This window comes from Nelumbo lutea, chromosome 4 (assembly GCF_056320005.1).
Source record: "Nelumbo lutea isolate HS-2025 chromosome 4, American lotus-T2T, whole genome shotgun sequence".
Classification (NCBI taxonomy): domain Eukaryota; kingdom Viridiplantae; phylum Streptophyta; class Magnoliopsida; order Proteales; family Nelumbonaceae; genus Nelumbo; species Nelumbo lutea.
This window is the reverse complement of record NC_142687.1, coordinates 13,622,822-13,634,972: the sequence shown is the minus strand read 5'-3', so window position 1 is coordinate 13,634,972 and position 12,151 is coordinate 13,622,822. Positions and strand designations below refer to the sequence as shown.

Sequence of the window (12,151 nt, the reverse complement as noted above, 5' to 3'; positions counted from 1 at the left end):
ACATTTATCAGTGTAACGTAGACACTAATTAACAAGAGAGGGGGACTTTTCTTATTTGTAAATGAACGGTATGATTTGCAATGAGATAAATAGGAAAATATTCGATGATCAAATGGTAGCAAAAACAGAATTGATATCTTCTGCCAATAAAATATGTTCCAACCTTCTACCAATTTGATCTAACACTCCATCGACACCCATCATAAAAGTGGCATCGTAGGAGACGTGAGGTGTGAGATTATGTTGATAAAGGGTTGGACATGTTTTATTGGCAAGTGATCCGGACTCAGTAAAAACGCGTAAACAAGCTGATAATTGACTACGTGGCAAGTAAAACTCATCTTACGGTCCTGAGAGACCAAGATTTTGCCTGACCCTGCTGCACTCACGTTCTATCTCTGCAGAAAAATATCTTAAAGAAAGAAAGGGGCATTGTTGTCATTGGATAATTGGAGGGATTCGAACATCTATTTCCAGTACACTTTTCTAACGAGGCCGTTCAAGCATAAATGCTCATTTTCTTTCCTTCGAAGCTGCTCCATTCCAATCAAAAGAGGAAAGAAAATAGAAAAATAAAAATAAAAGGAAAAGCCAGAAAGGGAGAGGAAGACTAGCTTAAAGTCAGTGTGGAGGAGGTTGGAGAGACAGAAGACTGTACATGCAGCTGAACCAGCACCGGTGCTGATACTTGAACTTCGATGGCCTTCTTCAACACCAGCAGCAACCGGCGGGGGAGTTCGTTAAACTCTTTGCTCCCGCTGTCGAGCCCTAAACCAAAGCTTCCCAGGAAGTCAAGGAGAAGAAGCTCTCTCCGAGATCTCATTTTCGCTAACTTCTTTACAATCGGTCTCTCGATCTCTCTTATCTTCTTCATAGCCGCCGTCCTTCGCTATGGTATCCCAAGACCCCTATCTTCTCATTTTAAGCCCAGGAATTATCGTTTCCCCAAACCCAGAAAACCTGCTTATCGGAAGCCCGCTTTGCCCAACATCCCAAGTGAATTCGCTTCTGGGGCCATGGTCGATATTACGACGAAGGATCTGTACGATAAGATCCAATTCTTGGATATCGATGGAGGACCATGGAAGCAAGGCTGGAGGGTCACTTACAAAGGAAATGAGTGGGATTCTGAGAAATTGAAGGTTTTTGTGGTTCCTCATTCTCATAATGATCCCGGTTGGAAGATGACTGTCGAGGAGTACTATGAACTGCAGTCGCGCCGTATATTGGATACTATTGTTGACGCTCTTTCCAAGGTAAATGCGAATTTAACTCTATATGTTAATGTAACAGGCAAAACCTTTTCAATGATTTGCCTTATAACAGATCATTGGATCGAAATGAAATGAAATGTTCTATAACGGATCGAAGTACTCTTTAGATTACTGTAGCGGGCAACTGTTTTCCATCTAATTTCTGCTACTCTTAATGAATTGTCTTATAACTGATTAATCAAGCATAATTAGTGTAACGTGCAACTAATTTTTGATATAGATCTTTCATTTCATGTGGTCCTGGAATTGCTCTTAACTACATTTTAATTTGGGTGTTTTCTTGAATAATTAGATTGGAATTGGTGAATCTAAGTGCTATCATTTTTTATTCCTTTTACATTTTTTTTCCTGTCGACTCCCTTGCGGGGTTTTCTAATGTAGAGAAATTGATATGATAAAAGTGGAATGCTTTGCAGGATTGATGCAATAGTTTGTAGTCACTGATTGTTGAAATGGAATCAATGTTGTCGGTGTCTTTTGATTTTTCAATAAATGACATGTTCAAAGAAGGTATACTGAGTTTTTAGGTTTCTGAAGATTGTTTTAATTTGGATTTGTAGGATGACCGCCGGAAATTTATATGGGAAGAGATGTCATATTTGGAGAGATGGTGGAAGGATGCCTCCCAAGAGAAAAGGGAAGCATTCATCAATTTAGTCAAGAATGGACAGTTAGAAATTGTTGGAGGTGGCTGGGTTATGAACGATGAGGTAACCAATACATGTTATCATACTTAAATATGAGAATTTTTTGCTCTTAGATTTGTCTCTCTCATATGGTGGTTTAGATCATAACTAGTTCCCTGCATTTTCTGATTAATTAGTCTGCTTCTCTTCAACCCATGCCTTATCCCAACTATATGGGGTCTGCTACATAAATCCTGTTTTGCCACTCTGTTTTATTTTCTATTCTCTTTTTCTATTATCAAAAGAAAAAAAAAGCCACTGTTCAACCTATTCTGCATCCTGCTGATGTCATATATATTTTGATCTCAATGCATCCTAATCCTAACTCAGAAGCAAGGACTGATGTAAAAAATGCCTCAGGAGCAAGGATGTTTTAAAAGTTTTAAAATACTTCTGTGTTGATGTATCGAAGTGTATTTGGGTGCACCAATACTGATACAATTGGGTGTATTATATTGATATTATTAATCCCTGCTCAGAAGATTAGAAGCAATGGTGCCTACATAGGTGTTGCCACCTCTGGACCAAGCCCAAAACTCAAGTTGCTGGCATGCTATGCTAAAATTATGAGTTGGGAGGCCTGGTCCGAGCTCATCTACTGGGAAAGGGGTTAGAGTTTTTTTTTTTTTTTTTTTTGATAATTAGAAAGGGATTAAAGTTTAAAACTGCAACTTAGTTTGTCACCTCAACTATACTTTTGCAAGTTGAACTATGACCAAAAGGAGGAACCAAATAGTTACTGATTGCCGTTTAATAGGCCTTGCAATGACCAATCTTTAGTGAAGATCTGTGAAACAATAAGAAATATTGACTGCGTCTTTCATCTTATTGTCCTCTTCATAGATGTATAATTAGTGTAGAAGACTCATGATTCTTATAAGAGGAATTAAATTTGTTTCCTAGCAGGCTTCTGCACTAAATCCTGGTTCCTCTGTTTATGGATCAATACATTTAGGCCCAATTTGTTTCACCATAAGATACACAAAAAATTTCCAATCCAACAAATGTCACTTATGCTTCTTGACTTAATTCCTTCTGCTCCCTTTACATAGAAAAAACTGCAGCCTTATCTAAAATTCTTATCCTGGTGTCCCGATTAATAGGATCACAGTGGAGGATCATAGTGGAGTCAATACCATCAGAACCATAACCAGTGGAGCCATTTGGTGCTATTGATCTTCTTCCTGTGATTATCTACTAACAAAGTAACAAACCTTTGAAATAGTAAATTTTTTTTTTTCGAAAAGTTAAAGTAATTTTATTCAACTCAAAAAACATACAAGCTGGGATCAGACCCAGAAGGGTTAGTTCTTCAGTTTTTCTTCTCAGCACCATTAGAGTACTAAAATTAACATCACAATGCTTTGTGAGTTTTGCTGAAAACCTATTGTAGATAAGTAATATAATTATATGAAGCTGGGCACATTTTTCATTAATTGTTAGAACTCTACGGTGAAGTTCTTCTAAGTTTGCAACTAATTGCTTAGGTGTTTTTTCTTTTCCCAACTCAGTTAGATATAACCACCCCAACTTAGTAATTGGCTGTTCTGGCTATGGTACTGTGCAACTTAATATTATCGGCATTTTTAAGGAATAATATCTGTATTCTTTAAAAATGTATTTGCATATAAGGAGGAAAGTAGGTTTTCACTACCTTTGGATATGCAGTTAATTATGTGTCCTAAAATATTTTCTTCAAGGAAGTTTATCGTGTTTAATATGTGTGTTCTCTTTTGCAGGCTAATTCACATTACTTTGCCATCATTGAGCAGGTATCTTTGAAGAGCTTTCCAATCTGTTTTTTTAATGGCTAATTGTTTCAAAATTCATTACATGACCATTTCAAGTGGCCAAGCTATGGATTTTGATCCCTCTCTATTGATGGCTTGTGGTGTTGACTTAGATAGCAAGTTCTATTCTAATTGGCACATTTGGCAATTGGTGCGAATGCATCTGATAGAATATAATGAATTATAGAGTGCATACGGAGAAGTTAATTATTATATGCAAAAATAAATTATCCATATTATACAAAATAAGTATTGATGTTATTATGCCTTTCTTTTTTTCCTTTTGGGAGGGGGCAGTTTGGGTTCAAAGGTGGACGTGGACCAGTGCCATCATAACATGTTACACGAGTAATCCTTCATCTTTTTGATCAATAACTCACAACTTTTTTTAATTGAAGAAGAAATAGATACAGCGATACAGAATTAGGGGAGATAAGCTTTCTTAACTCACCCACCGAAAGATAACAAACAAAGATAAGAACCTACAAGATAGCGCAAAACAATGAGTAGTCCACATTCCTTGGGGTTGTTTTTGTTCCCTCTTTTATAATGAAATTATACTTTACCTTTTCCCAAAAAAGTGTTACACAAGCAGCAGCTAAAACAATGGTTGAGAGAGACATGGGAGTCATTGAACAAATGAGCAGAAGTCTCTGACATTTGATGCTGAGATTGGGGAGACAGATGGTTTGTTCTGGAAAGGATGTGCTGGCTGGTTTGGAGGATGTAATCTCTGTTTTGCTAAACTGTAACAAAAGGGGGTTGAGGAGTTGGAGCCAGGGAATCTAGAGGAATGGGAAAGGAAAGAGGTGGTGTTCAGTCAAAGTATAAGTTATGGGGTTGTGTTCGAGTCTGTGCTGATGTGTTTTCATTTTCTTATCGGACTGGGGAATTTGCTGTTTCCTTAGGCTTTTTCTTATTGGAAGCTATGATACCTGCCATAGTTTTTAATTCACCAAGGTGTCACCTAGGCAATGGATTTTTTAAGTAAAAAACATATATCCTAGGGTAGTTCCCTAGGTTCCATAACCATACTTCCTTAATAATTATCCTTACCTTATTGATAAAAAAAATTATCCATAATTTTCATAAGAAAAGTATAAACTTCATGTTAGAGTATAGAAAATCAATGTATTCACAAGAAGAAAAAGAAGAAAGAAAAGAAAATTAAAAAATATAGGGGCTGAATCCCTATTTTTGTTATAGGAATGAAGAAAAGAAAAGGTGGAAGAAAAAATTTTAAGTTCTTCTGTACTTATTGGTTCAGGTTTTGGAGTTTTTGAGGTTCAATACAGTATTGGTTCAGGTTTTGAAGTCTTTGAGGTTCAATACAGCATTTACAATGTATGTGTTGATTAAACCCTAAAAAATAAGAAAAAAAATAGTATATATACACAAATGAATATTTTAGTTTAATAATGTCTATTTTATAATTATTTATAAAAAAATGTCTATTTTATAATTATAATCTCAACAAATTAAGAATATAAAAGTATTTTACTTATAACAAAATGTACAGAACTGCTTGACGATTAGGCAAGGTGAGCCTCCCAGGGCGCCTTTTCACCTAGGCATTGCCTTGGCAACTATGATACCTGCATGCCTAGTGTACTGGTGTTGGATATCAAGGTTCAAAGTATCAATATACCTGAGACGCATAAACCTGCATATTGGGTGTTTTGACTGACCGTAACTTTTTTAGCCCCCCACCCCCCCAAAAAAGGGGTTCAGGGGTTGGGCTTAGGCCTGCCTACTCTCTGAAACTGGTTAGAGTTGGAGAATCAGTAGCCTGTTGATACAATATGTATCGGCTGATATGTTGCGAAATTTTGATCCTTGTACATGAAACCAACCAGATATTGGATGACCACTTGTAGATTTACTCTATAGTATTAACACTTTCAAAATATGTAAAAATGGTATGTTTTAATAAATTATACTTTTAAAGAATCTGCAAATGTAAATTTGGCAGGACATAATCCTTGATAAATGACATTGAGATTCAAAAAACTAGATATAAAAGCATGACATTTATAAGCATATTGCATGGGTATCATATCCATGCTCAGGATTTTAGGAAATTGAGAATCATGTCCCCATTTCCAATATTCATGTTCAAATCTGTACCTGGGTATCATAGGTTAGCTCTTGAGGTGGTTGGCTGTGGTATTGAACAGAACAGGATTCATGTAGCTGATCCCATATAGAAAGGCTTAGATGATGTTGATGGACAACCTGAATAAGTGGGAAATAATGAAATATACGAGTATCATGAAATCTGATTTTTTTGTAACAACATAAAAAGAAATTTTATTAGAAGAAAAAGATTGAGTACATCTAATTTAGGTGTTGAGGCAGCACCCAGAATTACAACTATTGATAGACACTCAAGGGAGCTACATTTAGCATTTCTAACACTGCCAAATATTTTCTCCTACTTTTGATCCTGAAATCTGAGCAAATTCTGGCAACACCAGCACCCAGTCCACTACTGTTCTGCTAACATCTGCCAACACTCTTTCAATACTTCAAAACTTATCTTAAAAAAAATCTTCCATTCCTCTCCTTTCAAATTCCCCAACAGATTGCAAACCGAAAGCAACTCCAGCAAATTGTATCCTTTTTGCTTTGTTCAGATTAGCTGAATGTGATGGCTGTGGAACCAATGATAATACTCCACGTCAGTCATAAAATACATGGGGCCCACAGTGAAAGGTTGAATTATTGTGGGCCCATGTATTTTATGTCTGGCGTGGGGTGTTACCATTGGTTGCACAGCCTGCCGAACAGCTATTGTGTTCAGCTAATCCTATCTTCTTTTTGCTACCCTGAAACTCAGCCAACTTGAGAAAATCTCCCCTGAAGAACTAGGCTGACAATATCTAACCCCAAAGAGAGCTGAAAGAAGCGCCAACAAAAATCAGCCACCTTGCATGAAATGAACAAATGATATTCCTCTGCCTCTTCACACTTGTAGCACATACTAGTGAACCCTCTGTGCTTTAAATGATTAGCAATTAAGATTCTATCCATGGCCATGAATTGAATGACCAACTGTCTGTTTGAGAAATGGCTTATGGAAAATTTGAAGGAATGCTATTTTCCTACAAGCTATTCACTTTCTGGAAAATGTGCCACTTTAATGCAATCAAATGTTGTAAAATAGCATATTCTGGTCAGATCATTTATTGTTTTTCATTTTTTCATCAATAATTAGTCACTTTATTGATTAATAAATAAAAGAATAAAGTTTGTTATCCTTAATTTTATGTATGACCAAATGGAAGCTGGATGAATATTGTGAATTAGATAATACTGTTGCACAGTGTTCATAGTTGTTTTAATTGACACTTTATTTTTTAAACAGTGTTGAAACTTGGCATGTGATGTTCTGAAACCTTTCTATGCACATTTATGATGTCAAGCTGCTGCAATATTGTGAATTATTTCTTTGGAGTTGTTCTTTTTTGAGAGAAAGTAACTGAAATTCATTAAGAAAAAAGAGGTACATGAGGAGATGTATAAACAGTCTAGGGGAAACCCCAAGAGATTACACAGGAGGTAGCCTAAACATCTAAGTTAGCACCAATCTTAGCTAAACCATCTGCTACAGAGTTTAGGTCCCTTGGAATGCAGATTTACATTCATGAGATCCAATAAATCCCTCTCCTCCTCCAGAAAATGACTTAAGACTCCACGGCCCAGCCTCTTGCTCCCCTAACCATATTAGGGCCCCTTTGGTTCATAATCAGAACTGGAATCGAAATCCCAATCCCTCGGTATTGGAATCGGAATGGTCTATTCCCATAGTCTGTTTGGTTCGAACAGGAATTGGAATCAGCTGAAATGGGATTTCATTCCCAAGGGAGGGGGATGGTTAGGTTCCAAATGGTGATGCCCAAGCTGTTAACTAATCAAATTCCCATGAGGGCAGCCATCAGTTCACCTTTAGTAAAGTCAGCAGTTCCAATGGTCCGCTATAAACCCAGCAGATGTTTCTCCTATCATCGCTTTAAGTCTCCTATACCAGCTACACTGGAGTTTCCTGAATCACTTCCATCGAAGCTCAGAGTCATTCCTTCTTCCCGTCTAACAATTGGGCTTTGGGAAATAGGTGGGGGAGTTGGGGAAGAGAACAGGAAATTGTAAGTACTCTTATTGTCACTTACTGAGATGTCTTTGAACAGATCAGAACTGGAAGCCCACAAATTACAATAATAAGTAATGTGGGAAATTAACTCATCCTGAGATTTGGCCTTATTATCAAACAAATGATTATTCTTTTCCTCCCAAACACCCCAAAGCACCGCATGCAGCACTGTTTGCCAATAAACCTTACCTCTTCTATTCAGACCTTTGCCTTGTCGCTGTTGAAGACAATCCAACATATTATCCGGAGCGGTCCATCTGTAGCCAACTAGCTTAAGAAGTTGCTTTTAGGTGGTATGAGTTCAAAATTGATTTGAAATTTGAAGATAGCTGTTGATATCTGTATGTCTTGGATAATGTACCATGAAAAGTGGTGAAACACATAATGCATGATCTCACTGGTACTGGTCTCTAAGGAAATGTGCACCTTGTTTTTGAACCTTGCAAGGATCTAATATTGCTTCCTCTATTTAATATATCTTTAAGTTTTCTCTGTATACTTTTATGTGTCAGATGACAGAAGGCAATATGTGGTTAAATGACACCATTGGAGTTATTCCCAAGAATGCCTGGGCAATAGATCCATTTGGTTACTCAGCTACCATGGCATATTTGTTACGTCGTATGGGTTTTGAGAACATGCTTATACAGAGGACTCACTATGAGCTGAAGAAGGAACTTGCCCTGCACCAGAATTTGGAGTATATATGGCGACAGAGCTGGGATGCTGAGGAAACAACTGATATATTTGTACATATGATGCCCTTTTATTCTTATGATATCCCACACACTTGTGGGCCTGAGCCTGCTATCTGTTGTCAGTTTGACTTTGCTCGAACACGTAGTTTTCTTTATGAACTTTGCCCATGGGGGAGCCATCCTGTTGAAACTGACCAAAGCAATGTTCAGGAGAGAGCACTGCTGTTATTAGATCAGTACAAGAAAAAATCGACTTTATACAGAACAAATACACTTCTTGTTCCTCTTGGGGATGATTTTCGTTATATCAGCATTGATGAAGCGGAAGCTCAGTTCAGAAATTACCAGATGTTGTTTGATTATATCAATTCTAATCCCAGCTTAAATGCTGAAGCAAAATTTGGCACTCTTGAAGATTACTTCCAAACCCTTCGTGAGGAGGTAGAGAGAATAAATTATTCCCGTCCTGGAGAGGTTGGTTCTGCCCAGATTGGGGGGCTCCCCTCTCTGTCTGGTGATTTCTTTACATATGCTGATCGAGGAAAGGACTACTGGAGTGGCTACTATGTCTCTAGGCCCTTCTTTAAAGCAGTTGATCGAGTACTGGAACAGACTCTGCGTGCATCAGAAATGATGATGGCATTATTGCTAGGATATTGTCAGAGGTCACAGTGTGAAAAGTTCCCCACTAGCTTCTCCTACAAGTTGACAGCAGCAAGGAGGAATCTAGCTCTTTTTCAGCATCATGATGGTGTTACAGGTACTGCTAGAGATCATGTAGTTACAGACTACGGATCTCGCATGCATGCTTCTCTACAGGACCTGCAAGTTTTCATGTCTAAAGCTGTTGAAGTACTACTAGGGATCCACCATGAGAAATCAGATCAAAATCCTTCCTTGTTTGAGTCAGAGCAGGTCCGATCAAGATATGATGCCCAGCCAGTCCATAGGGCAATCAGTGCTCCAGAAGGGAGTGCACAGTCGGTTGTCTTCTTTAATCCACTGGAGCAAACAAGGAATGAAATTGTGATGGTTATTGTTGATAGGCCGGGTGTAACTGTACTAGATTCAAATTATTCGTGTGTGCAAAGCCAAGTCTCTCCAGAGTGGGAGCACAACGAGGACAAGATTTTTACTGGGAGGCATCGATTGCATTGGCAAGCTTCTGTTCCTGCTATGGGGTTGCAAACCTATTATATTGCTAATGGGTTTGTTGGATGTGAAAAGGCTAAACCAGCCAAACTAAAAATTTTCACTTATTCTAAAAACTTACTTTGCCCTACTCCATATACTTGCACAAAATTAGATGGTGACACAGCAGAAATCCGGAACCGACATCAGATACTCACCTTTGATGTCAAGCTTGGTTTGTTGCAGAAAATTAGCTATGCAGATAGGTCCCAAACAGTAGTGGGAGAAGAATTAGGTATGTACTCAAGCTCGGGAGGGGCCTATATATTCAGACCCAATGGTGAGTCTCTACCTATTTGTCAAGCTGGAGGACAGGTTGTGATATCAGAGGGCCACCTGATGCAGGAATTTTACTCTTATCCAAAGACGACATGGGACAAAGCTCCAATCTCCCATAGCACCCGTGTCTATGATGGAGAGAGCACAATTCAGGAATTTGTCATAGAGAAGGAATACCATGTTGAGCTCCTTGGTTCGAACTTCAATGACAAAGAACTGATAGTTAGGTTCAGAACAGATCTTGACAATAAACGGGTTTTCTATTCTGATTTAAACGGTTTTCAGATGAGCCGGAGAGAGACTTATGATAAAATCCCTCTGCAAGGAAATTACTACCCAATGCCTTCTCTTGCCTTCATGCAGGATTCAAGTGGTCAACGGTTCTCTGTCCACACACGACAATCTTTGGGTGTGGCAAGCCTTAAAAATGGTTGGCTTGAGATTATGATGGACCGCCGTTTAGTCACAGATGATGGCCGTGGTCTTGGACAAGGAGTGTTGGATAACCATCCAATGAATGTAATCTTTCATATCCTCAGGGAGTCTAATATCTCATCTATTTCAAACAAAAATTCTACTTTCCTTCCATTCAATCCTTCCCTTCTCTCCCATTGTGTTGGAGCCCACCTGAACTACCCAATGCAGGCATTCATTGCTAAGAAACCACAGAAAGCATCTGTCCAGAAGCCACCAAGATCCGTCTCTCCTTTGGCAGCTCCCTTACCATGTGATGTGCACATTGTGAGCTTTAAAGTACCACAGCCCTTAAAATACTCCCAGCATCACGTTGGGGACTCGAGATTTGTTTTAACCTTACAGAGGCGGCAGTGGGATTCTGCCTACTGTCGGAAGGGGAGATCCCAGTGTTCAAATATAGCCGAAGAACCTGTTAATCTGTTCTACATGTTCAAGGATTTTGCAGTCCTGAATGCAAGGGCAACTTCCTTAAATCTTTTACACGATGATACAGAAATGCTTGGGTACGTTGAGCAGTTTGGAGATGTTGCACAAGATGGGCATGTTCTCATATCTCCCATGGAAATACAAGCTTACAAACTAGAGTTGAGGCCCCAACAACAATGAGGTGATTGTCTCCTTTTTGCTGCTGATTGCCACCATTGGCGGAGTAACTTGCCGATTGACTGAAATGAGACCATTTTCCAACCTTGTGCAAGAAAGGTTACACTATTTCTTCCTTGTGCTGTACTAAGTTCAATTGGAGATCTCAGAGTTACCAGCTTTATCCCCCCCTTTCATGGATTGTCTGAAGATGTAGGCTGCGAGTCTATTGTATAAATAGTGAGGCCTTGCCCAGAAGATTGGTAACAGACGATTCTTATGAAATGCATAATTTTTTTTGGGGACCTAGTAAGAAGCCTTTGCTGCTGCAAAAGGTTTGGGACACATCGGCAGTCGTACCTGCGGGAAATGTAGTAGGAAAATGACGACCTGTTTTTGCTAGTCCCTTCTTTTTCTTTGTTGAGCATTTTGTTTGATCCTGCGTACTTCAAACAGGAAGTCATGGAATAATATATATGCTGTAATTAGTAGTGTTTTGTTACACAGATAGTTATGTGATATCAATGCTTTTCCTGAAGCATTTTATTCCTGGAAACGATCAACTGTCGAAAGGGCATGCATTTGCCTAAGAACGATGGTGCTTGTCCCAACCAGATTAGTTCAATGCTAGGGGATTGTATTGTTGAAGAGGCTAGAGATATGACCTTTACCTTGCAGCAGCGGTTCAATACTATGGTCTCGACTTGTTATGTGGTGGGTTTTATATATGCAGAGGTAAACAAAAGAGTGGCTAGACCAATTGTAGAAGGCTAATGACCTCATCTCAATCTAAACCCGATCCAATTGTCAAACGAGATCCATGTCAGCTCTGCCCAGCTCATAACATCTTGCTCCGTGCCAGCTCCATAGACCATGGTTTTTAAAAATGATCTGGTGATGGAACCGGTCAGGGGTCCGGTTACCAGTTCGAACGGTCCGACCATTCGACCTGAACAGTCAGTCCATTCTGACATAAAATAAAAAAAAATCGGAAAACAGTCAACCATTTGAACAGTTAACCGAC

General features: G+C 38.8%; 1 protein-coding gene across 1 annotated transcript; it reads left to right on the top strand.

The window, feature by feature from the left end:
• The first annotated feature begins 443 nt into the window (after positions 1-443).
• GMII (golgi alpha-mannosidase II) lies at positions 444-11,665 on the top strand. The gene is made up of 4 exons (XM_088940822.1): positions 444-1,256; positions 1,835-1,984; positions 3,700-3,732; positions 8,413-11,665. The coding sequence occupies exons 1-4, from the start codon at positions 699-701 to the stop codon at positions 11,149-11,151; spliced, it is 3,480 nt and encodes a 1,159-aa protein (XP_088796948.1). The 5' UTR covers positions 444-698; the 3' UTR covers positions 11,152-11,665.
• The last annotated feature ends 486 nt before the right edge of the window (positions 11,666-12,151 follow it).